Below are 27953 nucleotides of genomic sequence, written 5' to 3'. Positions count from 1 at the left end.
GGGAAATATATTAGTAGCCCACCTGAATGTAGATGACACGCTGCGCCCAAATGGGCACCTGCAGGATCATCCGCATCGTCGTGTCCAGCTCCATTGGGCTGAGCAGCACCACGTAGAAGTCCTGCAGGAGTGGATGGGCGTAGAACTCGTTGAGGAAGTCCATTATGGTATCCGCGTGCAGGGTGGTGGAGCAAACCACCACGTGCTTTTCACTTTGGGCCCGATGTGAGCTGTAGCTGCCCCCCAGTTTTTGACGCTCCATCCACGTGAAGGCCAGCTGCTCAAACTGCGTGGAAAGAGGAAATTTATTAGCCAACTAAGTCATCAATCAACATCTACATCAAAGAAGCATTTATCATTTAAGCATTGACATTGTGCTCTGTAATATAATATGATCTATAATATAAATTACAATACACAACTTTAGGTTCACTTTAAAGTTAAGTACCTTTTTTTAATATTTTCCTAATCAACAACTTCTTAACTGAACCACTTTTCGAGTCAGTTTAACTTCAATAACAAACTGAGCCTTTTTATTCATCCTTTATCTCCTGCAGTACTTGTCAATTTAACTGCCCTAATAAAGCTAAACTGGAGTCTAAGAATAGTGCTCTTAAAGTGTTTTTATGTTCCGCTTTCCTCAGCATATTGTAACTTTGCCGATTGCCACTTTAATGATCTCATAAAACTGAAACCTAAAATGAGAAGACGGCTGTTAAAATACCGAGTAACTTCTATCATCCTTGCATCCTTAAGTTCTCGCATATCACCTTTAAAAAGAGTTTCAATGAAAGTCCTGTAGAGAGGGCTTGTTCGAGCTCCCATCCGCAAAGTAGTCAGTTTTTTTTTTTTTGTAAGGCGCTGATTGATATTTTGCATAAATAGTTATGTTAATATCGTATTATTATCTTATTTTATTAACCCCGTTCTTTTCCAGCTACATTATTCTCTTTGCCATAAAAACAATAAATAATATTGAAATTAAAACTTACATTAATACACTGAAAGAAATAAAATAAAAATAAAATATTATCGATTAGGGAAAAATTATTATAGACTTTGTATACTTAAAACTTAAATAAATAAGCAATAATGTTTGCCTTGGTTAGAATATAAAATAAAAATAAGAAGCATTAATTTTGGCCTACAATTAAAAAAATAAAAACAGGATTAATATGAAATTATTTTATTTTTTGCCTGAATTAGTTTAATTTTTTTGTCTTGTCGATGAAGTATGGGACCAATAAGATCAAGGTAAAGTGGGCACTTCGCAACTTTTGCGTAGTGAAAGGAATGATGTAATTTTTTTTTTTGCATATTCTTTCCCTTTTTAAGCCTTCCTCGGTTGCTATACCTTTTTTTTTTTTTAAATAAAGTACGCGAATTTAGTTATTTTTGCCTAGCATTTGAGCAATAAACGTTGCGGTTTTTTTTTTCTGTTAACCCACCCCAAGCTGACCTGACTAAATAAATTAAACGCCGAGGATACCGCGTGCTCCGCTTATACGTTTTTTTTTTTTATTACCATCAGCTCATTCTCCAATAGATAGTTACATGCTACACTCAATTATTCAGTCTTTTATTTCTTGGTCCGAAAAAATATATATTTTCCCTTTAAAGTTTATTGAAAACCTCTTACGGGATTATTCGATTCCAGAGATTGAATATGTTCAATTAAATTTAAGTGCCGGCACCTTTCCTGCGTTTTTGCAACATTTTGGTCAAACGCGCTTGCGACTTTTTATTTTTATTGGAGGGCGGTGCCCAGAAGCTCATAAATTCTGCAGCATATTGACATGCACTTGGAACTTTTAGTGCTCGCAGAACAAAAATCCATTCCACGCCGAAAACTACGCTAGAAAAAAAGGTAGAAAAACTGTTTTGATGGATGCTCTTGTTGTTTGCTGTTTGGCCAAGTGACCAATGGCCAGTCATATTTTCATACTCTTTCGATAGACTGTCTATGAAACCTATTTAAACTTACTTTAATAAGCTTTTATATCTACTTTCATCAATTAATTTATTTGTTAAAAAGCTTTTATTCCCTTTTTATTTCCTTCCTTCCTAATACAGCGAATATCCTAAATAATAACGTAACCTTTTCTTTTATTTAGTATATATCCTTTTCACTTTGAAAGGGTGTTCTTTCCTCGTGTTTCCGGTTTTCTGATTCCCTTCTTGCCCGCATTTCTCCATGGAATCTCTACTCCTGTTTCTGCTGCTTGTTCAGCGTTTGTTTTTGTTGATAAAACAATTGTTTGCAAATTGTTGAACATGGCAGTCAGTCAGTCAGTCAGTCAGTCCGTCAGTGGGTGAGTCGAGAAATGGGATGGGTCACGGACAGACAGCCAGCCAGCCGGGCAAATGGTGAGCAATTTCCATCGACAGCCTCCCATTCCGGTTTCCCTATTTATTAATATCGATCGATGACCAAAGTCACCCGCCCTCGCTCAAAATGCAGATGATGAATGGGGATAAGGTTCGTCCGGCTTATGGAGCATAAATATTTGATGTGGCTTTTTTGCCCGGCCTTAAGATGGCTTCTAAGCAGAACTATTCGGCAGTGGATAATGACCCTCCATTCCTCGTTTTGTCGTTTAACTCACCTGCGTGGGCAGCACAATGAGGGCGACACAAATCATGATGACCATATAGAGCTGCGATGGCCAAATGTCCGGCACCAAGTCACCGTATCCCACCGTGGAGAAGGTCACAACCACATAGTAAGTGCTCTGAAAGAGGTTCAAATGCCGATGACCAGCGCGCTGGAAGTGCTGGATGCCACAAACGCTGGAAGTAAATAAAAGATATATAATTTGATTTAATAATTTTTGGTAGGTAGTAGTCAGAATTACCTTGTGAAAACTAGACAGATTAATGTGGCTGATAAGATGGTCAACTGCTGGGAAAGCGCCGACTGTGACTTTTGCATTGCTCGATGGAGGTCATTCTAAAGAATACAGAATATTAGATAATATCTAATATAAATATATGTATATATATATTCAACTTACAAACATATTCTCCAGCGATCGCTTGGCCAGCCAGCAGTTGAGGAAAATGGGAATAAAAAGATTCCGCAGCGGAGGATGAACAATCTAAAAGGATTAACTTTAATGATAAATCCGTTTAAGGGACTTCAACTGAAACTCACCGTAAGTGCAAAGGGTATTGTCGTTACTAATTCTAGTATAAAGTGAAATGAGAGTATCTGCTGCCAGATGTTGCCCTTGAATAAAAATATATTATTTAAAACCTTATTATTATTTATTATAAAGTTGGTTAGCATACCTTATAGCCTAGATATGTGAGAACCAAGGATTGCGTTAGCGACACCATGGCTAGAAGAAGCTGAAGGACCCAGAGCACAGTCGGTCGATTCACCCAGAGAATGGCGTCCCAGTTGATGATGGGGTTCTCCTGGAACGCCTCCTCCGTTAGCTTGCCCGAGATGATGAACTCCGTCTTATTGCCCACTTCGCAGCCATAGCTATAGGATGGCCAAGAGATATATTCAATCAATCAACTGACTGTTTTCCCTTTTATCTGCACTCACCATGTAATAAATGTTGGATCGTTATCCAATATCACACGTATTATGTAGAGAACACACGACAGTAACTTAAGGAATAAATCGGCGATTCGTATGCGCAGGCCTTTTTATTTATTTATTTTTTTTTGGTTTGATAAGGGAATATAGCAATGGCAAATGCGTTAGAATTTGGGTCAGTTGAGTGAATTATACCGTCTACGAATGTTTGTCGAGTGGGCTTTCCCCTTACTTTCCTCGAATGGAAAACAAACTCCCCTCAATCGAGACCTGTTTACCTGTTCAATTATTTCTCATCCAAGTCAATATTTACCCAAGATTATCGAATTCGCTTTTGTAATGTCATTCGCTTGTTCGTCTGTATGTCTGTGTGTGTGCGTCTGCATGTTTCTGTGTTTGTGTTAGTGTCCTCTGGCGTTTGTCTATGTGATTGGGCTTGTATTCTGCCAGGATACATCCATACTCAAGTGTCCCCTTCAGCCCGCCACTAATCAAATTCAATTAAATACTACCTTGTTGATTGTTGTAATTAAGTCGAATATTTTCGTTAATTCAAAGAAAGTACTTACTTGAACGCTGATTCTTAATGAAATAGAGTTGCAGTCTTTCTTTGAATGTGTTTTCGTTCACATAGTACTCCACACGAACTCTGCAAAGAAAGGATCGAAACGGAGCACTGATGATTGAGCTTCTAAATTGAATTGTCGAACAAAGCCTTTGGCAGGACCTTCCTTGTTCTTGTTCTTCTTCTTGTTCTCTAGAACACCCTTATCCCCGGCAATCGAATTTCCCCGCATTCACGAGGCGCCACTCGCTGCTCTTGACAATTGATGCGCTTACTTATCACATTAAGTGACGCAGCTGGCTGCAGTGTTCCTCATGCCCCAATACCTTACACTTGGCGAAAAATTGCAGGTAATTTTGAAAAGAAAGTACAATTACATTGCATTTTGCTAAGTATAAACACAAGTTATCTTTAAAGGTCTTTCAATACATTACTGCAAGTATTATATATTTTGAAGGTAACTGAATACATATATAACACAAGGCCTCAAAATGTAAGTATATAAATATTGGCCTAAGAAATAAAAGAGTTCAGTTGTGATTCAACAGTAAATTAAATTTAAGTTTAAGTTACAAATATTTTAGAAGCTGAAGACTGAAGTTTAATTACAGGAAACATTTAAGCCAACATACACTGCCCCGCAACTGAATAGGTTCATGATCTCAGAGGAAGTAATTTGTCTATAACTTCTAAACCAGTGTACCGATTTCCAAAATTTTTTTTTCTTTAACTCTTGAATCATTTTATAATAAAATGCTGAAGAAGGTTTTTCAAAAACATATTATTTATTCCTTATTTTATTTATTCTTCTGAAAGGTTAACAAAATGCATGATTTTTTTTCGGTCATCTGAATAGGTTCAACCTAAAACAATTAAAATTATTTAAGTAACTAAGGATAATATTCATATTTTTTGAACTTAGCTGATACTTATGAACATTTTTAAAGTACATTTTACTAATTTTAATAAAAAGTGAACCCTCCGTTGTCCGATATAACATCATATACACGGCCGGGAAGCGAGCTATACGAATTGTGCAGTATTTGCAGTGAAATGGGTGTCCAGGCTATTTTAATTGCCTTAACTAAAGTTTTTTTGCAATAAAATTACCTGCCTCCTGCATATATCTTGCGCGATAGCAACCCCCATACGATTTCGATTATATTAAGGTCAGGTGAATATGGGGGCCATTCAAGTAAATCCACATTTTGAGCCTTAATCCACTCTTTTACCACCCTAGCTGTATGATGGGAGCGTTATCGTACTGGTAAGACCATTTGATAAAGTGAAAAGTACTTAAATAATCAGGAAACGCAGCCTTTATGATAAATTTGTAGGTTTCCGCGCTCGTTTTGCAAGTAACAAATTAAAGGTCGCAAGTGCCAAAGACTGATACCGACCCCCACACCATTACCCCACCCTCACAGCTATGACAACGGCTAAGGAAATGCTCTTCCTTTCGAAGATCGTGATAATAATAGTTGTAGCTATTGATTTACGCTTCTAAATTAAATTGATTTAGGTGTGGGAGTCGGTATCAGTCTTTGGCACTTGCGACCTTTAATTTGTTACTTGCAAAACGAGCGCGGAAACCTACAAATCTATCATAAAGGCTGCGTTTCCTGATTATTTAAGTACTTTTCACTTTATCAAATGGTCTTACCAGTACGATAACGCCCCCATCATACAGCTAGGGTGGTAAAAGAGTGGATTAAGGCTCAAAATGTGGACTTACTTGAACGGCCCACATATTCACCTGACCTTAATATAATCGAAATCGTATGGGGGTTGCTATCGCGCAAGATATATGAAGGAGGCAGGTAATTTTATTGCAAAAAAACTTTAGTTAAGGCAATTAAAATAGCCTGGACAACAATTTCACTGCAAATACTGCACAATTCGTATAGCTCGCTTCCCGGTCGTGTATATGATGTTATATCGGACAACGGAGGGTTCACTTTTTATTAAAATTAGTAAAATGTACTTTAAAAATGTTCATAAGTATCAGCTAAGTTCAAAAAATATGAATATTATCCTTAGTTACTTAAATAATTTTAATTGTTTTAGGTTGAACCTATTCAGATGACCGAAAAAAAAATCATGCATTTTGTTAACCTTTCAGAAGAATAAATAAAATAAGGAATAAATAATATGTTTTTGAAAAACCTTCTTCAGCATTTTATTATAAAATGATTCAAGAGTTAAAGAAAAAAAAATTTTGGAAATCGGTACACTGGTTTAGAAATTATAGACAAATTACTTCCTCTGAGATCATGAACCTATTCAGTTGCGGGGCAGTGTACAATATCTATTCTGTTGATACCAAATATATTCAATATATAACAATTTAAAATATTGCCTTTTAGAATACATCTAACCAACTCTGTTACGATGAACAACAAACATTTTAAAATTTCAGGCATTACTTAAAATATGATTATAGAAATACTGTTGATATGAACAAATAATATAAACAGTAAATTTTTATGACATACTCAAATCAATATTTTATTTCTGAAAAAGCCATTTCTCATTGTGTAACACCGTAGTTAGTGCGTGCAGCTAAGTATCTCAAAAGTACTAAAGAGGTACGGTGAAAAAGAGTGAAAAGAAAGGAGCTGGCACACACGTGACTTTCTTGCTCACCCGTACCCCAGCCTTTTCCCCCCTTTTGTTGCCCAAGGACGAAGGGCTTTTCCCTGTGAAAATGCGCCGTGAATGGGTTTCCATCAATGACTGCCTGTCTGTCTGTCTGGGCCCGCGGCAAACGCATTGATGTTATACCGAATTAGATCAAAGGAAAGCCCTTTTGCCGACAACTTGTTGTACCAGTTGTAAGTAATAAACTTTTGTGTGCCATAGGGTACACCCTCTTCGACTCTTTAAGCCTCTTTCAGAACTTCATTGTAATCTCCATATTTGAAAACCCTTGACTGCAGCTGCAACACTGCTGCCTTAAGTGTATAACGAGTTTTAACCCATCGCGCACACATGGCGTATGAGTAACACAAAATGTGGAACTTATTCTTTTCCGACAATTGCTGGTGGCTCCACATATATACACATTTTTATTGGGCATTGAGGCGTCTCTCAGTCTGAATATTCAGAGCCATAAGTGTTGAGCAAACATTTTTGTGGGATCTCCTTGCACTTGACTGCACAGAGACAGTTGAAAAATCCTCTTCTCGGGGTCGAAGTAATTAAAAGAGTGGCTTTAAGCCCGGACACAAAGGAAGATTCAATTAACTGCTAGCCACCTTCTTTGCGACCTTTGTCCTGGCAGCTTTCTGTCGCAGCTCATTTGGGGATATTTCGGTTGAATATTCACGCCAAGGTTAATGCACCGGAGAGTCGGGGGAAATGGAGAACCGAGATGGGTAGAACAAACTGTAAGAATAGTTCAAGTGACTCCCGGCAGAAGTGTTGACTCACAAATGGCACCTTGGGGCCCTGTCGAGGGCCAAGGACGATGACTGCCAGTGCGAGTGCGAGTGCGTGGCGAAATTAACGAGCTTGGCCCAAACCATACAAACCATCTACAAAGCGAACCATCCAGCAGACCATCTACAACACACACTGGCAAGTGACCAATCAGTTATGACCCGGCCAGAAGCTCCAACGTGCCACTGCATACAATCAACTCTGACCTGCCCCCCAAGGATGTTTGGCACTTCTGTGCGGTTTTTGTGGCGGCGGGTTCATTCCACCCTCGCTCTCTCTTTTTCCGGCCATTGAACGCGGCACAATCGCTGGCCAGATGGCCGTAAGTTCTGGCCAAGAAGGGGTCACCAATCACTTGCCACTTGTTAGCCAAAATACTGCGCTTTAAGTCTTTAGTTTCGCGCAGCAAGGAGCTTTGCATATTTCAAATAAAATACGCATTTCCATTTATCCCAGCTGAACTGTAATCAAAACTGCAAAATATTTGCATTGATTTTGATTGCAAATGTTTTCACAAAGAAAAATAATTGAAAAAATGCCGGCGGGGTGGCAAAAAGCTGCTGAAAATCTCACTTTGAAAGCGAAAGCAGCGTGTTAGCCACTGAATTGCAAATGGCAAACATCTCAGGTCAGAAAATTAAGAATTATTTAAATCACTATTCTAAAATCCACATTATTTTCTTAACACCTAAAGTCAATTCAATTCGTCATGAGAAATTAAAACATTAAATTTAATAAAACACTTTAATATGAATATTTACAAATTATTCTAAAAGGTACCTTTTTTACTTGCAATAAATTATGGGGTTTATATGGTTCAATTACTATAAAATAGATAAGAGTAATGGAGGTGCTTATTTGTTCAACACATATGCTTTATATCTGCTTGACTTGTCTATAAACTACATTCTTTACTTTTATCTTCCCAAGTTTAAATAATACTCTTTAAATGCTTGCATATATTTTCGGGTGAACTTTTTAGACTCGAATAATTGGTTTTACACCCGCAGGATCCCGTATTTTCCTATGTGAAGTTTGTGGGTGAACCCGCAAAGTTATGAACTTTTAAAGTAACCCCCAACTTTGGCTTAAATTGATTCCTTTCTTCTGCGCATCCAGGACTCCTTGCTCCTGGCTGGAAGGACTAGCAGGACCAAGCTGAGCCGGGGACAAATTGCACGTTAATGTGTTTTTGTTGTGCCATCATTTGATTATCCACAGATATTGAGTTTAAAGCTGGCTAAAATGGGCAAATGGGCAAATGGGCAGCCCGCGGCAGGATGTGCTTAGATTGTTTTACCTTTATTGATTTTTGATTTGGCGCTCTTTTAAAGAAAATTTGATTTAATTTCGTGTGCGTGGTGGGCTCGGGTTTCTGAGCTTCGCTGCTGGGAGATTTGATTACAACTCCTTGATGAAATTGCGCCTAGAAAAGGAAGAATGGCGAAGGCGAAGCCGGGCAAATCAAAGGCCACAAAGGAGCTGTGGCAGAATGCCTAACAAAACACCGGGCTTTTCTTTTTTTTTTTTGGCCTGGCCAACACAAAGGATTGGCGGACAAAGGACCTCGTTCGAGCCCATGCGTGGTTTCAGGTAACTACAAATTGCATCCTTGCTTCCCAAGGACCAAAAAACCAAAACACAACGTGATTCCCCGGTTTTTGTTTGTTCTCGGCATCTGCATGTTTATTGCTGTCTTGATGAGGCAGCTCTATATCTCTATATCTCTCTGGCGAAGTGTCCATTAAGGAAGCGCAGCATTGATTGCTTCTCGTAAAAAGCTGAGAGCTCTTAGCAGCGGATACACACTTATTTATGTGTGTGCGAATGACAGCTTTAAGGGGGCGGAGTCCAAGGAATTACTCAAGATGAGAATGCATTTCGCTTGACAAGCTTCCGGCGTTCAGTTGGCATTTCCAATGCAATGTTGTCTTTTGTTTGATTAAATATTTATGAGGAAATACTTCTGTGAAATAGCTACTCAAGTGTCTTGAGAATTTTCGCCAGACAGGGAATACATAAACACAGATGAGATAGTAAAATAAGGAAAGATTTAAGATTGCCAGCAATGAAATATGCAGAAGTATTAAAGTTTGTTCTTTGTTTAGTTATACTTGTTTTAAGTATGTCATTTCCTAATATTTCTTTAAGTGTACGCTTTTAGTTGCGAGCTGATTTGATTATGAGTCGACGCCTTGGCGCTACTTTCACCTGTTAATGGTTTAAATCGAATTTCGAATTGAGTTATGGAGCACGAGGCGTATACGCAATTTCTTTATTTTAGATAGAGCGCATTGCGTATACGCAACGTGGGCTTACCTGGGTATTCGATCATAGGAGTCCCACGAGGAGAGACAATTGTAGGACGAATTGCGACTGTTGCCCGCCATATTGCATAATAGATGATCCATTGGCTCGAATGACCGCGGCACGAAGCACTTTATTTAATTTCACGTTTCGATCACTTTGTCAAATTGCATTGCATTTTTCGATCCCTGGATGGTTCAACTGATATGTATCTTTGTGTTGTTGGTTGGTTCGTTTGCAGGAGTATCACACTTTAATTCCAGCACTTCTATGGAACTTCAACTTTAATCAAAATTGATTGCCCTGGCTCGGCAATTAATTTTGTTGTTTGAACACGCAATTGAGGACACAACGTACAAGCACACACACACACACACGCTGGCACACACACTTATTTATAGCTTGTTTAACAGGATTTTTTGTTGCTGGCCATGTGGGTGCTGTTGTGTCCTCCCATTGTGTGTTCTTTGGCCATTTAATAAATTTATTGCCCTAACGGCCGTAGCCTTGAAAAGCACTGACAGCCGAGGAAATGCTTGTGGACAATAAAGCAGCTTTGTGCCCTCATTTTGTCATTAAGCCCTGTTTTTACACTTTTTATTTCTTGACACGGTATTATTTACTACGGCATCAGCCCAACCCCATAGTTTCTGTTTACAATATGCCCAACATCCTCCTTCAATTTGCGCAATTAATTAAAATACATGAATTGACTGGAATACTCAGCATTCGGCTCTGTTAATCCCGGAATTCAATTGTGTATTCATACATTATTTAAGGTACTCGTTGGTTTTCAGCGCTTTTATTCATTTTGATTGCTTTTTAATTGCAAATTCATGTTCTTTGCGGGGGATAGCAAATTCGTTAAATTGTCGTTACGGAAGTTTTCGACGGCTTAAATCGTTTTATGTGGGCGACCTCAGAATCGCTTCAGTTGGCCCCAAAGAGTCAATAAAATTTATCGCCTTTGACTTTCGCTGACAGACACAAAGCCAAATCATTAGACGTGACCTGAGAAGTCGCGCTAAGTGACACATTGACAAATGACAGAGCCAAGTGCCGCCAGAATCCAAAGGACATTTTGCGGTTTTTATTCCGCCTGATGGATTCGTCTCTCCTTAAGCGTTTTTCACCCATCTCCGCTTTTGCTACTTGCTACTTGGTACTTGTAATTTAAATTACCCGAGGTCTGCTCTTTAGCCATCTGTTGTCTCGCTTTATGGCTTTCGGTATGCCATGACTTCAATTAAGAAATCTCAGAACAATCTGAGTTCTTAGAGGGAAATCCCAGAGAAATTCTTATCCCGTTCTTTGACATTTCCTTTTTGAACTTTGAACTTTCTCTGCTTGCACTTTTTATCCCAAGGGGGCACTGATTGATTCACTTCTCCTGCTCTCAAATGCATTTATTCCTTTATTCAGTCTGTCTCCAAATGCAATTTGCATGGCAATGGCTTGCCGTGAATTATTTAGGCATTCGAAGTGATTAATCGAAGTGCTTTCCCTGGAAATCTTGTGCGTGTCGAATGTCTGTCGCACATAACGCATACACCCTGTTCATTCCAAGTATCTGCTGGTAATGCCTGTGTGATGTGGCGCTTTTTCGTGGGCCCGCAATTACAGTAATTGGCCTGTCCCGTGGCTAACACCTTTTTATGGGCTCCAGTTCAAGGCCCGAACGCATGGTGTGGGTCTCAGGGGGCCGAGTAACCCAATTTCCCTGCTCAAAGAAACTCAAACAAGGAATTGAAATATGTAGAGACCTATATAATTTGAAGCAACCCGAACATAACTTCCAGTAACTAAATTTCAGGGCTGCAAGGGCAAGTAAGTTTGTATAAGATATACAGAAAGTACTCTAAGAAATAATGATTCGAAGGTTTCTAGTAAATTCCTCTGTATTCAAAACGTAATTTAAAACGTTGTAAACACATATTTTATCAAATTCATTTGAAGAGCTTCTTATTCTTGAACTTGGTATCAAAATTTGATCTATTTTAATATCACCTATCGAAGAAAAACTTTTAAATTCTGATAATAATTTTAAGGGAATTCTCTGCTTAAGTGCAGCAAATCGAACATGGGGAAAATACTCGTAATTTATTCATTTCGGAACCGCTTTTCGTGTTGTGCCTGTATTTTTCCCCCATCGAGGAAGTACCTTGAGTGTTCCTGCTCGCGTTTATTTTTGGTTCCCGCAGGAGGGTTAATTTTAAAACAGAGCCCGCGACTGCGACTGCGACACTCCGTCTGCCGACCGTCGTCAGTCGTCCGTCCGTCTGTCTCACAGCTCATTAGGTTTATCGATTGCCCGGATTGGAGCAGTCTGCCTGCCATGGCCCCATATCCTTGAAGGCAGACAGAGGGACCGAGGAGTTCCTTTGCCAGTGGAAATTGAAATCGTGTGTGTTGCCTAAATGTATGCAAACATTTGCATTAACACTCGGCACATGAATTGCGACTTGCCTAGCATGCTGGTCCTTCGAGGAGCTGGAGCAAAAAAAAAAAAATACAAGGAGCGTTGAACTGGCTGCTGGCAAACAAATCAATTTGGCTGCATAAAATTTAAATATTTTCTGACAGAGCCACGCTTTTGTTTCATTGTCCAGACAGTTCGGCTTTGTTTCGCCAGAGCTGCTGCTCCATTTGCATACCCAAAAAATATCTTTATTCATTTTGGTGAGCCAAGCGAATAGAAATTGGTAAATCCGGTGACCTTTGCTGGCTGCTTTGCCCGCTGCTCCTACGGAAGTACAAAGACGTCACAGTTCATGAACTCTTTTGGTGTTTTTTGGCAGCCTTCACTCTCCATTCCCTCAGCATCGTTGCTTTTTATGATTTCTGCTGGCAGTTTATGTCCCGACTTTATGTGCAGCATAATAAACTTGATGTCTGAATCGCTTAAATCGAGCGAAGGTCGTCTTTTAATGGGCTTGTATCTTGATTGCACACAAAATCCTTAGAAAATATGATGGGATCAAATGTATCCTAATGCTGCACATTCCAACCGCCTGGAAGTGGAAATGGCTTTGATGTGTTCTTCGCAGCTGCTCACCGGAGCAAACCTAAGTTGCACTCCCAACTGGCCAAATTAGCCTTACAAATGTTTGAAGCCATCCGCAACATATTGCCGTTTCCCACGCGATTGGGCCATTCACCGTTTTCAAATAACCAGGCACGCAGGTTAAATGTTTACCCATCCAATTTCAAGGGTACGCCATATTTATGGAATATTCTCCTATTAATAGTTGTCTACTCGATAATTTGATGGTTTAATTGGATAACAATTATTCAAAGCGGGATAAACAAAGGGATACTAGTCAGAAGACAAATAAGCTGTAATACTTCATTGTCGAAACAAGCTTAACAACATTACGCAGAAAACTTATAATCGTTTTATTTTTTTACTATGCTAAACTGAACTAATCTGATCTACAACTGAAATTCCAAAAATAAATATAACCAGAAAAGTATGTAATTACCTTTTTAATTAATAAATCATACTACTCTAAAAAAAAATCCGTTTAGCAGCATTTCAATTCAAAACACTAAAAAAATTTAACTTAAAGTTTTTAAATATCCGGTCTACAAAAATGCTAATTTGAAATGAAATAAATATTTCAGAAAAATTCTATTAGGCAACAATTGAAACCCCTAAAATACGCAAATTAGTATCGTGTCTCGAAGTTTATTTAATTAGTCGTGTTACAAGACAGTAGCTCCCTTTCAATATACTGCTATATTTTCTGCTGTATTTCCCACAACTTGTTGATTACAAGTATAGTTTGCGCTCTTGCGGCTTCAGACTTTGCGTGTGCTTCCCCCATTCGAGTGAAAGTTGGCACGCGCCATCACAGCGAGGAGAAAGTGAAAGAGACAGCCTGGCAAAATAGCGAAGGATGAGAAGGACTTTGAGGAGTAGACAGTGGCACGCCTTGGCTGTCGGCCAACAAAAAATGCGCAACAGTTTAAAAAGTAGGCGTCAACCAGCGAAACACGACATGTCGGAACAGAAAGGACAACAGAATAGCAAAAAAAAAAAAATAACAACAACAAAGGATCGGGGAAGGGAAAGGAAGGAAGTCGGAAAATGAAGACGAGCAGACAAACTGTTGCTGCTTCCCCTTTGGCTTAGAATATTTAATCGTGCGGAAGCAATCGATTGCCGCTAAATGGGGGGCAATTTGCCCCTAATGACGTCATTACATGCAACAAGCAAACAGCCAACACGGCCAACCACCGCAGGACTCGCAGGACATTCTCCTGGCCAAGAAAGAAGAAAGGCTAATGTCCGCACCAACAGCCCGTTCATAAATCAATGCTCTAAACTTGCCCGAAACCGCACGCGACCTTTTCTCGGGCGAACCAGACCAGCAGCCATACACTGAGGGAAAATACTAGGAAAGTGTCAGAAGTATTTAAATTTACATTTGTATGCAGTGATACAAAAATTCATTTAGTTTTATTTTAATGTTTTAGTGGATATTTAAATGTATACATTTAATATAATACATTTTTGTTTAATTAGAATTCTTTAATTGAAATTGTATTCAAAAAGAGAGTGTACTTGTTTTTTTGGGAGTTTTAAATTTGGAATAGATTAAAAACATTTTTTTCTGTGCATCAGCAGAAGCAGCGCAAAAAACTTGAGTAGGCAGAACGAATTTATCACTTGGCCAGCTTAATGGCTCTTGGGCCAAACAAAAGCGTATTACAAAGCGTTTAGCATGTTGTTTTTTCACTCCTCTCTTCAACATTACACTTGATCCCTCTTTTGTGGTCTGCGTGTGTTTTGAGTGTGAGTGTGAGTGTGTTGATGGCCAGGCCAAAAGAATGAAAGGAAAGCGCATTAAAAGAAACTTTGGCCAAAGGTGAAGTCCTGCGGCTTAAGTGAATCCTGATGAACTACGGCGAAAATGAAGTCATAAGTGGAGGAAAAAGGGACTCAATCAGTTGATGGGACTTTAGTAGCAATTACTTTAAAAAAATTCAGATAGGGTATTTTTCTTAAAAGAAATGTTTTTGTACTTCATACAACAACAAAGTTAAAAGTTTCAGCAAAGTCTTCTTTAGCTATTTAATTAACTAATTATGTAAAGGTATTCATATATATTTATGTCTTAAAATCTCCAGCTATTATTCATTTATATTGAAAACAAACGGAGCTAGCTAATAAAAAAATTACCCTTAGAAGGTAATTAAATCATTTATTTAAATTTTCAATTAGAGCCCTTTTCTTATGGAAAACGACTCTCACCTTTGGCCCAAATTGACTTTTGTTCGCCAGTTTTTCCCCCTCCCCCTTCTGCCCCCCCTGCTGCTTCTGTTTTCTTTTACCAATCCCCTCGAACCTTGAACAAATTGCTTGGCCAAATGTATGCAAATAGAAATGTCGCACATATTTCATAATTTTCATATTCTTCGTGCCGAAAAGCAATTTGCATTTGCGTTTTTGTTGTTCTTGCTCTTCGGGAGCAAATTGGTTGCCATTTCTGTTTATCATACATGGAAATTCACAGAGCGAGCGCACGAAATGAGATTTATGGGCCAAATTAGCTTATTTGACATTTGAATGTGCAAATATTTGGAAAAGTGTGAAAAGCAAAGTCGCTACGCATTTTTCATGCCCCAATGCAATCGCTTCAAATCGAAATCGATGGAGCTTTAAGATTTGTGCGGTTCGCGTTGAGTGGGTTTTTCGTTGATCTGCAGCTGTCAGTTAATTTCCGTTCAAGTAGCCATTAAAACAATCATGACGCCGCTTAGGCTTACACCCCCACTAACACACACACACACACACTCACCAGTAAACTCACACAGAGAAGAGAACGCCATTTTATGGACTGCCATTAACAGCTTGTTGTCGCAGCAGCCATTTAATAATAATAAAATGGTAAAAATGGCTGAAATCCAAGGGAATAACTCAATTACACGACCAGCCAGACGTATTCTATACCCCAACTTCCCCCTCCCCGGTAATTAAGAACGCTTCTCCGGCTTCTTGGCCCATTGACGGAGCAGCCCCTTTGATTATTAATATCGAATCCAATTAATCTTCCCCATTTGACTAAGTCTAGCTTGCAACATGTGGCGCGTGTCAAGTAATCATAAATGATTGCGACTTGTGGAAAGTTTGTCGAAAAACTTTCTTCTGCCAATTCGATTTGTTGGCAAGACTTCTGGCTGAATTGCCCCAAATTTTCAGTGGCATCCCACTAGTCTGCAAGGACTTCGAACAGGCCTCTTCTGTAATCCCCATCAGCCTGCGCCTGATTAGGCGGGGCATTAACTTGCCTAATTACAAAAGTGTCTGGCTTAAAGCTGCTTAATTTGCTTTGACATCGCTGAATTTAAATTTATTTTAAAACAGAATATTTGCTTTTTCGGGCAAAGCGTGCTTGTTGTTTTATTAAAGTTTTTCTGTTAAATTTATTATTTATTTGTTTTGATGTTTAAGTATTGAGATATATTTAAATTATATTTATTTAAAGTTAAAACCTTTCTGGCAATATTATACCAGTACAAGAATTTTTTGTATGGTCACTTAAATTTTAATTATTTATTTTCAGTGTTTGATATTTTAGAATTTTTTATAAGAAACCATTTAATATGCGATTTTTTTTTATGCGATTTCCAATTTCAATCAATTATTTATTTTCTCACGAACTATTAAAAAGTGTATTATTTTGTTTTAAATATCACACATTCATAAACATTCAAGGGATCTTAATCTAATTTAATTTATTCACAATACGATTCGAATCGATTTTTTTAATTTTGATCATTTCTAACATTACACATAAATTATTTTCTTTTTACCGAATATTGCATTATTTTTTTTAATTTTTAAAATTACTTGCAGTTTTATTTTTCTTTTCACTAAATCTTTTCTATTGGCATTCTTTTGTTTGAAACTAATTTTGAAATGAATTTTGGAGCGTTACGTTTTGAAAATATCTCGCGGTTGAAGCGTTTAGACGGCAGTTTCAGATACGCTTGCCTCGGCACTGGGATAAGGACTGAAGTCCTGCCGAGGACGCCAGTCGGCAAAAGAAAGTGGCGCAGACTCGGAAGGAAAAACGGAAATGCGGGAACTCACCAAAGTGGTGAAAATCGGAGGCGCCAAACAGCTGAGATGCCGGCAAGCGTTATTGTTTACGTTTTTCCCAATGAGAGAGCATTTTTCATCCTCGCCGAGAGAAGTGAAAAGCTTGGGGAAAGCAGGAAAAGCGTTGGGGGGCAAACTGTTAAGCGAAAGCTTTTCACTAACAGAAACTTTTAGGAATTCAAATTCCTGCTGTTAGCCAGTAAACTGTATTAATTAACTGCCAACATGTGAAGCAAAAATTCAATTAAAACTTTGTATTGACAAATTAGCATTAGGAATGCTGGAAAATGCTCCTTGGAAAAAAACACAGGAATCAACCAATCAGTGGAGGTTGAGAAGGGTGCCTTCAGTTTTGAAGGCCAGGTGAGTGGTACTCGAGTTGCCCCCACCTGTTGGCCTGGCCTATAAATCCAAGAGCCACGAGCCGCACGGCCAAGCAATTTAACCTCGGGGCGAAAAAGGGGGAACCCTCTCCAGATAAAGCATCCTGGCAATCGGGGGGGGCATCAATCATTCTGGAAGGCAACCGTTTCATTTGGTAGGCGAGTCAATCTTGTGAGCGCCACCTTAACCAATTACCTAACCGCAGATGAAAAACATTGGCAAGAAGAACGTGGGAAGTGGGTTTTGGGTATTGGGGTTTGGGGTTTGGAGGACTCGGATCAACCTTTGTTTGCTCCGCAGATAAGACTTGCCACAAACATTCCGGCCGTAAGTTATGCGGAGCGACGCACTCGAGCCTAACCCAACTGGAAATGGATCCAGGATGGGGCGAGCTGTTGCCAAGTTCATAAAATATTTATTTATGCGGATGCTGCGGCTTGATCCAGGGGGCCCAAAGAGCCCAAAGACTGATTGAAATGGCGAACGAGTTCATTTGTGTGTCAGGCGGTCGTCTGTCTTCTCATTTGTTAAACGTTTTGTGCGGCTGACGACGTCTAACATATATACATATCTATCCCTGGATTTGCGCAATAATCAATCATAATGAATGCCCAGGTGGAGACGGTCGAAAGGACGGCGCACTCCCACATATGAATCGGCAAATTGGTGGCCCTTAAAGTTAGCTTAACCCCAACCTTCTTGGCCCCAAAAAAAGATAGAGGAAGTGAAAAGTTTTCACCTTTCCTTTAAGTTTGCCAACTTTTACCCAACTCAGATCCTGACGTTTTGTATTTATTGCGGCCGCCTTTGTTTTTTCATCCATTAAATGGAAGGGCGGCGAAAGTTTCCCCACAGTCATAAATGCATTGAACTTGAATTTAATCCCTGGCGACCTTGGTGTGAAAAATGAGTAAAAAGGGTTGGATTTTTCTACAAAAGTTTAGAAAACACAAACACTTTTAAAACTGCACAAAAAAAAAAAAAAAAAAATTTTCTTGATTATTTTAGAGTGATCTTTTTTAATGAAAATTAACTTATCCTCTTAAGCGACTGAATTATAATAAACCAACAAATAGTAGTTGTTTACTTACAATCAGATGTTCAATTTATTGTAACCAATTGGTTTGTTTAATTACCTGCAAGAAACAAGTTACATCCATAAGATTAAATAAATAACAAAAACAAAGTGTTGCAGCTTGTTTATTCTCTATCCATATTAAATAGAAATTCCCTTGAGATCTTGAATAATGTAAAATGCTACGCTTTTAAAGGGGTCATTACTTCATAGTCGAATCAGGGCTCGCAACGTCGGCAAACGAACATCCCAAAAACCATCCCCATCCCAAAGCAGATAACATACGCCATGTTTTCTCACTGCAGAGGGGATAAAATATATACAACATATTATGATGCAATATAATACGACAAAAAATAAAACAACAATCTTCAAAGACTTACGCGAGTGTTCTTGGCAACGAGAAAACCTACAATTCCTCCAACAACGAATGTTATGAACCGCTGCATAATTTCTTAATTAATAAAAGTCTCCGCGTTAATTTAACGGAAAATTTTGTTAATTTTAGAGTACACTTAATGTACTCTTCGAGCCGACTGTCGGTAGAGAAATGATTTTTGGACAGAAGCATAGATAACGAAAAGCAAAAGCAAAGCTTACTAATTCAAGATGTTTGGACATTCGAGTGCTAAATAAAATTCAGCGTTACGTATTCTTCGATATGAAATATCCGACGAGACAGCCAATAATAAAAACCAAGATCCACTCCATATTTACAAAAAAAAAGTTTTTTCAATCAAATACTGAGAATTCCAAAAGCAAACAGAGTTCTTAGCAAAGAAGTTTACAGCCTTTTGAGAAAAGCCAACTTATCCTCAGATTATAACACCTATGCAAAAAAGAAACACTTTCAATAAGTTTTTATAATAAATGGTGAACTTTTTTTATAAGCTTTAATATTTATTAAGCATTATTAAGCAAATTTAGATAACATTTTAAGGGGTTAGCATTTTCGGCAGGACATCATTCCAATAATCACGCCCAAGGCAAATGAGATAACGTGGCTCATTTTGCTTCTTTAATTCGGATTGGGATAATCCGAAAGGATTTGCGACTCTTGATCCCGAAAGATAAGTAAACTCCACAAGAAAAAAATTGCTAGCACTTCAGGAGAGATTTTGATGTTCACGAGCGTTCAAGGTGTTCTTTGGCAAATTCAGATTTGTAAAGGAGATCCGTTAGTTCTTTAAGGATTCATCTTACTCTAGGTATTCCTGGCCAACAAGTATCCCACCAAGCAGCCAACAACAAATGTGATCAGCCAATCTATCTCCATTTCGATTAAATGTTTTCAATTTGTATGCATAACCTGAAAGGCAAAGCCGAGTTATGCGTCTAAGAAAAAATAATGAACCTTTTAACCCAGCCTACTTAAAATGTCGCCTTGGTCTTACCTTTTTAACGGTGCTGGCCTATCAAATAACCCACAATGCAGCCTACAATAAATGTAAGGAACACGGAGTTATCCATAATATTTAGGCCGGAGAATCCGAACTAGTTTACAGGATAAAGTTACTAATGTAACTAATGAAACTAAAATTTTGGATGAGGTGCTTTAAATTGACATTAATTGCAAGGATGTATGGATTGTGGATTGTATACATTTCTCAACTTTTTAGAAAAACTTGTATTATTTCAAATCAAATCGCTTTCAAAAAAGTAAAATGTTCACGCTCCGATTTTAACATACCGTACATTCAATACATGTTTATAATAAATGTTTAGCTTTTTGTTTTTTTATTTTATATTTTTATGATTTTTTAGTCATTTTAATATTTAATTTAGATAACATATTAAGCAGTTAGCACCTTCGGCAGGTCATCATTCCAATAATCACGCCCAAGACAAAAGAGATCACGTGAGTCATTTTGCTTCTTCAAATTTAAAGATATGAAAGGATTTGCGTCTCTTGAGCCCGGAAGATAAGTAGTCTCCACAATTTTGAAATTTAAGGTTCTAGTTGGCAGGAATTGGGATACTAGTACAATGAGTTCAAGGTGTATTTTAATGAATTCATATCCTTTCACTCTTTATTGATTCATCTTCTTCTAGGCATTTCTGGCAAACACGTATCCCAGAAAACATCCAACTACAAATGTGACCAGATGATCTACCTCCATTTCGGTTAAATGACTTGAAAGGCAAAGCCGAGTTAGGCTTCTAGGATAAAAGGAATGAACCTTTTAACAGAGCCTACTACAATTTGCAGCCATAGCCTTACCTTTTTATTGGTTTTTGCCTATCAAGTAACCCACAATAATGCCGACAATAAAGGTTAGAAGCCAGGAGTTGTCCATAATATATGGACCTCCGATACAGAAAAAGTTCGAACAGTTTACGGGTTAAAGTAACTAAAGCTACTAATGTAACGAATATATTGTATTAGGTGTTTTAAGTTGACATTGATTTCAAAGAAGTATCGACTTTAAAAACTTCTTGTTAATCTAAATTTTAGTTCATTCACTTGCAAATTTACGGTGAGAAAAATTGATGATTAAAGTTTTAAGATGACTGTAAAAAAAAAAAAAAAAATCAAAAAATAAAAAAATATTTTCTATAACATAGATTTTATAAAATCTAATTTAAATGAATTTATTGAAAAATACTTTCTGAATTTGCACTTAACTGTTTTTGTACAAATGTGAATTTAATTTTCAAAATTACTAAGTTGCACTTGAGGACAAACGTAAGAATTTAAAAACTAACTTTATTAAAACTGAAAAGGTTTCTTTTCTGCAAAGTAGTGTATGAAATCAACTTCAGTTATTCAACTCACTTCAATAGGCAACGTGGACCTCACTGCTCAAAATTCTCCATTCGGCTAACATCATTTTTCTGAAATTATTTTGGTGGAAAATCAAAACGTTTTTATAGGGACCGCCTGATTACCAGGACATTCGATCAAAGCTCCGTTGAAGATGTGCGATAAGCAGACCTGTCCCCCGCCCCCGCGGTGTTGTCCTCCACCACCGCCACCATGTCGTCCTCCTCCCACATTGTTGCAGAAAATCAACTGTGTTCCCTGCAACCGGTTCTTCTTCTTTCTGATCGGAGTGGGAATCGGACTCTATTGGGACAACATGAAGAAGGAGGCGAAGAAGGCGGCCGAGGAGGCCAACAAGTCGCCCAAGGAGAAGGAGAAGGAGGCTAAGGAGCGCGAGAAGCAGCAGAAGGAGAAGGAAAAGGCCGACAAGGATAAGAAAGAGAAAGACAAGAAGGACAAGGACAAGGACAACAAGGGCAAGGACAAGGATAAGGGCGGCAAGTAACTTTCTCGCTGAACACGGAGATGTCGGGAATCGGGAAACTTTTCTTAAAATTCGTATCTCCATCAAATCATTTTCACAATAACAAAATTTCAAGTACAACTTCAAAATTTCTATTGGTGAGCCTCTTGCTTTTTCTTTAACAATCTAGTTCTTTACCCAAATCTTTCAGATCCATAAAGAAGACGCGACTTCGCAAAATATTGATGACCAATCTTATCAGCAGATTTGAAGACAACAAATATAGAATTCGTTATGTTGAGATCAATTGCAGTTCTTTTCACAGTCGCGGCTTAAAAAAATCTTATAAAAGTTGTACGTTTAAAAGGCTTTTTATCAAGTCATTCGTCAAAAAAAAATATAAATTCGAATTTAATAAGGAACTGCTTTTTGAAATCTTTTTCAAAAATGTTTGTAAATTAAACATGAGGAGTATTAAATAGCTAAAACGTCAAAATCGTAGATATTAAAATTGCCTAATAAAAATCTATCAATGCAATATTTATTTTTTTTATTTTTTTTAATTATTTGGGCCTTAAGAGTGGTAAATTCTATCATTCTAAATTCGGTCTTTGGATTGCTTTTAGTACTTATTTATTTTTTATGTATTTAGTTTTAGAATTAACAAAATTTATTAAATTGTTCAGAAGCAGTACATGTTTTAATTTAATATGCAGATTAATTTCTTCGCTGAATAATTTATTGTCCATTTTCCATTTCCTGAACCATTATGCCACCCGTCCAATAATGACCATGGATTAGAGCGTTTGCATTCCAAGTTAAATGGTGGGAAGTCCAGGGCGAATGTCGTGTATAGCACCAATTAACAATTCTATCAACAGAGGCATAGAGAATGTATCAATCGAAGAAATCCGTCTTGAACGAAGGTAAATGTTCAATTGACAAATTTATCAACTGAGAAATTTCCTAATGAATCAATTCTTCCGCGGACAAACTTATCAAATGGCATTTGTCTTGAATGCTTAATACCAGGCTGCCGGTAATTTTTTTTGGGTCCTTGATTGAAGATGGTTGGAGATGGTTCGATTTCGATAACAACTTCGATTAGCTATTGTCAGGGTTGCCAGGGGAACTTGAGACTACCAACCGTGGCAGAAAGTTAACGGTCCTACTTCTTGCCCTTGCCACTGTCCTTCTTCTTGTCTCCCGACTTATCGTCCTTGTTGCGCACAAAGAGCACGCCCAGTCCAACTCCGATCACGAAGAACAGGACGCGGTTGCACGGAGTACAATTAAGTCGGGCAAGGAGCGACGGCATCGGCCGACAAACCCTCCGGACCTCCGTTCGCTTACAACAGGGCATGGCTCCAAAAGCTCGAAAGGATTCGCCACAATTTAGACCGAAATTTAGCTTACTCGCCGCGGATGTTGAATAAAAACCGAACACGGTAAAGAAAAATTTTGTGCAAACCGAAAAGGTTGATATTCCTGTTGTAAAGCCGATTAAGTACTGAGCTAAGTCAAAGCTTCATGGTTGACAGGTCGTTAAATGGGTTTGAAGTTTCTGGCGCGACTACTGATCAAAGAAATTATCTATTATGCGTTTATGAATAAAAATGCTAATTAAAACACACCGCAAACCAGGGTTGCCGATTTTTGCTGGGATTGTGTGGAAAGGTAGAGAAGCTATATCGCCTATTTCTTCTTGTCCTTGCCCTTATCCTTGCCCTTGCTGTCCTTGGGGTCTTCATCGGGGAAGGTTTTTGCGTACCACAAGCCCACTAAGACGCCCGCAAAAATCGAAGACAATCGCTCGCACATCAAATGCATGGTGTAGTTAAAGGCTTCCAAATAAAAACTCGGGATTCACCTCGAAGCAGCAGGTTAATTTTAAATTTACTAAATTTCGAAATTTTGTTGATTCATGGAAGTATACTGGTGCGGCCGAGACGAATTACTGAAAAATGTCCCTGCTCGAAATTCCAAAGCACTCTAACCGAAATCTCACAGCCTGCTTTCAAGTGCTTTCCGCACAATTAGAGTTATTGGGTTTGCCGCGTACTCAATTAACAGAAAGATTCCAAAGGGGCAATTTAATTAGCTGGGATTACGTGTTTCCCTGGGCTGTGAAAATGCGAAATTAAAGCACGATTATACCACCTCCATTGGCGGCTCTTATTGAAATTGCCACGTAATTGTGTCGCATGTGGCACAACAAAGACTACAGATGCTGCGAAGGAAATGTGAATTAGTTGGGGTATCCTTACCGCCAGGAAAGGTCAAATGTTCGTGTCTTAAATTGGTATCTTTGGACCAAAATGAAAGAGCAAAATTTAAAGTTGACTTCGATATGATACGTAACTTTATTAAAAGGCCAAATTTTGCACACGACCTTCAAAATAAACCAGCTGGTGGACTCCAAATAAAGTAATAGATAAAAGGAAGCATATTAATAAAAGCGTTTTCAGAAGCAAATTAGAAGATAAATCCTAAGCGTTCAGCGGTCATTCATTTTGCCCTTCTCTTGTTGATTGCGTCGTCAAGAATTGAATTTTGATCGTGCCTAGAACGTTGTTTACCAGTAACTATAAAAGAAATAGTGATAAAAGGACTGCACATACGTATCGTTTCGAATCTGCTAAAAGTAGCACTGGTTCCCGCCAGTTAAGCCACTTTATTTTTCCTTCTCCTTGCCTTTCTCCTTTCCCTTGTCCTGGTCCTTGCCCTTCTTATCATCCTTCCCCTTATCCTTGTCCTTTCCCTTGTCTTTGCCCTTGGCATCCTTGCCCGAATCCTCATTCTTTTCGACGGGGAAGTTCTTGGCATACCAAATCCCGACCATCGCTCCTGCGGTCAAGGCGGAAAGCCTGTCGCAAAGCATCCGCATTTTGAAGGATTAAAATAAAGTTAAGCCGGTTTAAAAAAAAAAAATGGAACAATTTTGAAGACTTAAAAATTTTGAATCTGAGTTTTGCAATGAACTAAACAATTTTCTGAAACTAAAAACCTAAAAACAAAACATCGCAGCCTGCTTTGAGGTTAATAAATTGGAAATGCCGTTAATTAGTTTAATGGAACTCTTCGTTGCACTACGATAAATATTTATTTAGGAATTCTTTTGTAAGTCTTCCTTGACTTTGCCACATTTTGTAAACAGACTTGTGAAATTGCTTAGGGCCTATTTACACATAAACCACACAACCGAAACAGTTTTCCAGTTTTCGATGTCACTCAACACCAGGCAAAACCAAAAAGGCGAGGTAAGCCACAGAAATTCTTTTCCTTCACGAAAACTACTTGTCACAATCTTCTTTTGGCGAATTGCAACATTGCACACGTGGAAAATAAACCATTCACCACATTTTATCGAATTGTTATTGTTACAACTTTGATTTGGATTGCGATTTATAATACAAAAGGATACATTCCATGTGTGAATTAATTTAATTTAAAACATGTGTATTAAATAGGTTTATTGGAACAAAGGGATCAGCTCACAATTACATTTAGGGGCTTTTATTTTTTACCTCCACAAGTTGTTTTTAGACTTATTTGGCATTTGGCTTTTTTGCTTCGATTCTGATAAATAAAGAAGTAGTTGAAGTAGTAAAGAAGCTATTGGTTAAGCAAAGCTTTTGAATTTATATAAATACTAAAAACTAATAACCGTTACAACCATTAACCTCTTATAACCATTTTGTTTAATTGGTTAAATTATAAAAATATTTTTGTCAATGTTTGATACAATTTTAAACTACTCCTAATATTCTTTAAGATTAAGATTAATAAACACTTAATTTTTTATATGTAACCCATTAAAAATTGAGATTTAGTGCTGATTTGTCCATTTATTAGGGATGCCTAATTTCGAAGAGTGGATATTTGGGCTCGCTCACAATTTGAGGCCCACTCACCTGGGGATTTGGAGCGCGATCTCGTCCAGACTGTCCGAGGGACTCATGGGCGTCCGCTCGAAGAGGCGCGAGGGGGCCAAGGTCAGGTGGCCGGTGGAGTCGCTGACACACTTGAAGACCTTGGCCCCCCGCCGTTGGCGTTGTTGTTGCCGCTGCTGCTCCACGCGCTTCTTGCGCTTGTTTTCCTCGGCGCGCTGAAGGTTATGCAATCGAAAGAAGAACATTGACATTCTGCGGGGGGTTTTCAGTTTTCGGTTTTCGGTTTTTGGTTGGTTATTTGGTTGGTTTGTGGGTGGTGGGCGGATGTTATGACGAGTTGATTTGCAGAAATAATTTCGATTGCGGTTCCAATTGTTGTTTGTTTAGCGGGTTGATTTGTCCGGCGAATTTCGCAGCGTTATTGTGCACAAAGGTTCAATTATTGTTGTCGGGGGAGTTTTAATTGATTGTTGTTTTTTTCCACAAATTGTTTTAATAATTTTGTAAAGCATTTCGTATTGGTTTTTTGATTGAATTCAGTTTTTATTGTTAGCAAAAGCATGAGTTATTATGAAGCGTATGGTAAAAGCACAGTGAGTTTTCAAATTAATTTGTGAATTGTTTTCTGAAGTTTTTTTTTTTTTGGGTGTGTGCTTGTTTTAGGGAGCTTTCTTACTGGCAAAGCAACACAATATTTACACAAACACAGGGAAGTATTAATAAATTAAAATTAAATTATTTAACAAGAGTTTTTAATACGAGTTGTAAATAAAAGAATTTTGAATGTGCACTCAAGCTAAATCAACTCGTTTTTTTAATTATAAAAGTTCTAAGAAAAGTTTTAATAACTCAATTTTACTTAATAAACCGAAATAAACTCTAATAGGACAAAAGACCCCAAATGCAGCAGCAATCAGAGAAGACAAATTATTAATTCTGTTATACCCAGTGGAATGTTAGTCCAAAAGCTTAAGAAAGAACACCACACTTAATCCCGGCAATCCCGAGATTACAAAAGCAAACTAATGGCAAAACTAAATCAAATAGAGGACCAAACGCTCGAGGGCGCAAACCAACTTCCGTAGTATCAATCAAATCTAAAGTGAAATGGAATTTTGAGCAAAAAGTGCGGAATGCGGAGAACTTTCCAACTGACAGAAGGCAGCAACAAACTGGCAACAGTCCGCAAACGGAGGGCTCAAAGCTAAAAAGCTGAAATGCTCTCTCCATTCCGGAAATTGAAATATGAACCGCATTCTATGCTGGCTGCTATGTCCCTTCGAAGGCGAAAAACAGAGTGTCCTTGGAAAGGAAAGGAAACGGCGGAAGTGCTGTGGGTAAGCCAAATTTCCATGGAGTTTAAAGCTGCAGCTCTCATTACTTTGAAATTCCTTATGCACAAGGCCAACGGCAAAATTCGTTGGCAAATTGATTGATTGATCGCCTGCAATCAGCTGGCTTGCAAATATATATAGTCGCTGGTTATACCTCCGATTCCCTAATCATCAGCTCGAGATTTCCGTTTAATTAGCCAGCGAATTCCCATCTTAATGAGCATTACAGACTCAAAGCGCCCGCTTGTGTCAAAAAGAAATTAATCGAAATTTGCATAAATTTGTTTTGCTCCAAAGAAATTGTCGCGCCGTCTGCCCCAGTACTCCAAACACTCTAAATGATTGCGTAGTCGAAACCTAATTATAAAAGCCAACAAAAGTAAGGGAAAGTCCCGCATCACCCTCTGATTTCTATTGATGAACGAAATAAAAACAAATTCTTTGCACCATTATTAGCTGGCCTTCGTAGACCGTTTGGTTTGACTAATTGCAGTTTCACGAATTTAAGGTATTTAAGCAATGAGCCTAAAGACAATTTAAGCCACAGAAAAAGTTTTTTTAGTTAAAGAAAATGAATCTGATCTTCGAGGGCCTAGGCTTACTTAAATTAGTAAAACAAATTAAAACAGTTCAAAAAGTTTTGAACATTTATCTTTGTTACTGAAATTTATATAAATTTATTTAGCTACTTTAAATTTAATCTGTTTGTTCCCCATTAGAAATTCTCTTTAAATCGTAATTTTAGGCAAACAAATATGTATTCTAATACCGAACCAGCTGCACATGTAATCCATAACATTTATTATAGCCAAGAATGACAAAGCTGTAAGGAAAATTGCAGGGAGGTTTTAGAAGAAAAAGAAAGAAATGAAAGTAAATTCCCCATCATAAAAGGCAGTTCATCATCAAGCGATTAAATTTAAGAATGACCCTATTAGTACTAATGACATTTTACACTGACCAAATGGAATTTCAAATTAAAATAAAATCCAACCATTTATAATCCCTTTTTATTTAGAAACAAAAAGCATAACAAAAAATAATAATAACAACAAACGCGTTTTGTTTC

At 38.0% G+C, this 27953-nt stretch overlaps 5 protein-coding genes and 3 long non-coding RNA genes across 12 annotated transcripts in view; 1 reads left to right on the top strand and 7 right to left on the bottom strand.

Annotated features, from left to right (window-relative positions):
• Positions 1–27953, bottom strand: part of LOC108096647 (potassium channel subfamily T member 2) — an 80099-nt gene that overhangs the window by 16198 nt on the left and 35948 nt on the right. The window contains 8 exon segments of the mRNA XM_043208302.1: positions 23–286; positions 2607–2790; positions 2856–2950; positions 3015–3098; positions 3155–3229; positions 3292–3490; positions 3557–3656; positions 4120–4199. Coding sequence (XP_043064237.1) covers positions 23–286; positions 2607–2790; positions 2856–2950; positions 3015–3098; positions 3155–3229; positions 3292–3490; positions 3557–3656; positions 4120–4199 — 1081 coding nt within the window.
• On the bottom strand, positions 18540–19177 carry LOC108096658. The gene is made up of 2 exons (XR_001771720.2): positions 18814–19177; positions 18540–18729 (listed from the first exon to the last, which is right to left on the bottom strand). It is a non-coding gene; the product is annotated as an uncharacterized LOC108096658 (long non-coding RNA).
• On the bottom strand, positions 19310–20058 carry LOC108096659. 3 transcript variants are annotated; one of them, XR_001771723.2, is made up of 3 exons: positions 19825–19997; positions 19634–19765; positions 19310–19575 (listed from the first exon to the last, which is right to left on the bottom strand). It is a non-coding gene; the product is annotated as an uncharacterized LOC108096659 (long non-coding RNA). The 3 variants fall into 3 exon arrangements; XR_001771721.2 differs by having other exon boundaries at positions 19310–19765; positions 19825–20058; XR_001771722.2 differs by having other exon boundaries at positions 19310–19739; positions 19825–20058.
• On the bottom strand, positions 20145–20902 carry LOC108096660. Its single transcript, XR_001771724.2, has 2 exons — positions 20652–20902; positions 20145–20590 (listed from the first exon to the last, which is right to left on the bottom strand). It is a non-coding gene; the product is annotated as an uncharacterized LOC108096660 (long non-coding RNA).
• LOC108096652 (putative OVARIAN TUMOR DOMAIN-containing deubiquitinating enzyme 8) lies at positions 21204–22195 on the top strand. The gene is made up of 2 exons (XM_017198419.1): positions 21204–21815; positions 21869–22195. Exon 1 carries the CDS (start codon positions 21349–21351, stop codon positions 21697–21699), a length of 351 nt encoding a protein of 116 aa, XP_017053908.1. The 5' UTR covers positions 21204–21348; the 3' UTR covers positions 21700–21815; positions 21869–22195.
• On the bottom strand, positions 22274–23025 carry LOC108096655. The gene has a single exon (XM_017198422.2). The coding sequence runs from the start codon at positions 23018–23020 to the stop codon at positions 22826–22828; it is 195 nt and encodes a 64-aa protein (XP_017053911.1). The 5' UTR covers positions 23021–23025; the 3' UTR covers positions 22274–22825.
• Positions 22961–23627, bottom strand: LOC108096656. 2 transcript variants are annotated; one of them, XM_017198423.2, is made up of 2 exons: positions 23292–23627; positions 22961–23233 (listed from the first exon to the last, which is right to left on the bottom strand). In XM_017198423.2, the coding sequence occupies exon 1, from the start codon at positions 23485–23487 to the stop codon at positions 23353–23355; it is 135 nt and encodes a 44-aa protein (XP_017053912.1). In that variant the 5' UTR covers positions 23488–23627; the 3' UTR covers positions 22961–23233; positions 23292–23352. The 2 variants fall into 2 exon arrangements, with proteins under 2 accessions (XP_017053912.1, XP_017053913.1); XM_017198424.2 differs by having other exon boundaries at positions 22961–23230.
• LOC108096654 (splicing factor U2af large subunit B) lies at positions 23990–24645 on the bottom strand. 2 transcript variants are annotated; one of them, XM_017198421.2, is made up of 2 exons: positions 24279–24645; positions 23990–24220 (listed from the first exon to the last, which is right to left on the bottom strand). In XM_017198421.2, exon 1 carries the CDS (start codon positions 24542–24544, stop codon positions 24332–24334), a length of 213 nt encoding a protein of 70 aa, XP_017053910.1. In that variant the 5' UTR covers positions 24545–24645; the 3' UTR covers positions 23990–24220; positions 24279–24331. The 2 variants fall into 2 exon arrangements, with proteins under 2 accessions (XP_017053910.1, XP_017053909.1); XM_017198420.2 differs by having other exon boundaries at positions 23990–24242; positions 24352–24645.

Source organism: Drosophila ficusphila, unplaced genomic scaffold (assembly GCF_018152265.1).
Source record: "Drosophila ficusphila isolate 14025-0441.05 unplaced genomic scaffold, ASM1815226v1 contig_414, whole genome shotgun sequence".
Classification (NCBI taxonomy): domain Eukaryota; kingdom Metazoa; phylum Arthropoda; class Insecta; order Diptera; family Drosophilidae; genus Drosophila; species Drosophila ficusphila.
The sequence above is the reverse complement of the archived record's forward strand: the minus strand, read 5'-3'. Positions and strand labels throughout refer to the sequence as shown.

Coding starts and splice junctions, on each gene's coding strand:
- LOC108096652 (XM_017198419.1), top strand. CDS start 21,349: ATGTGCGATAAGCAGACCTGTCCCCCGCCCCCGCGGTGTTGTCCTCCA.
- LOC108096655 (XM_017198422.2), bottom strand. CDS start 23,020: ATGCCCTGTTGTAAGCGAACGGAGGTCCGGAGGGTTTGTCGGCCGATG.
- LOC108096656 (XM_017198423.2), bottom strand. CDS start 23,487: ATGCATTTGATGTGCGAGCGATTGTCTTCGATTTTTGCGGGCGTCTTA.
- LOC108096654 (XM_017198420.2), bottom strand. CDS start 24,544: ATGCGGATGCTTTGCGACAGGCTTTCCGCCTTGACCGCAGGAGCGATG. Junction 24,243..24,351: donor GGACAAGGGAAAGGAGAAAG/GCAAGGAGAAGG, acceptor TTTCTTTTATAG/TTACTGGTAAACAACGTTCT.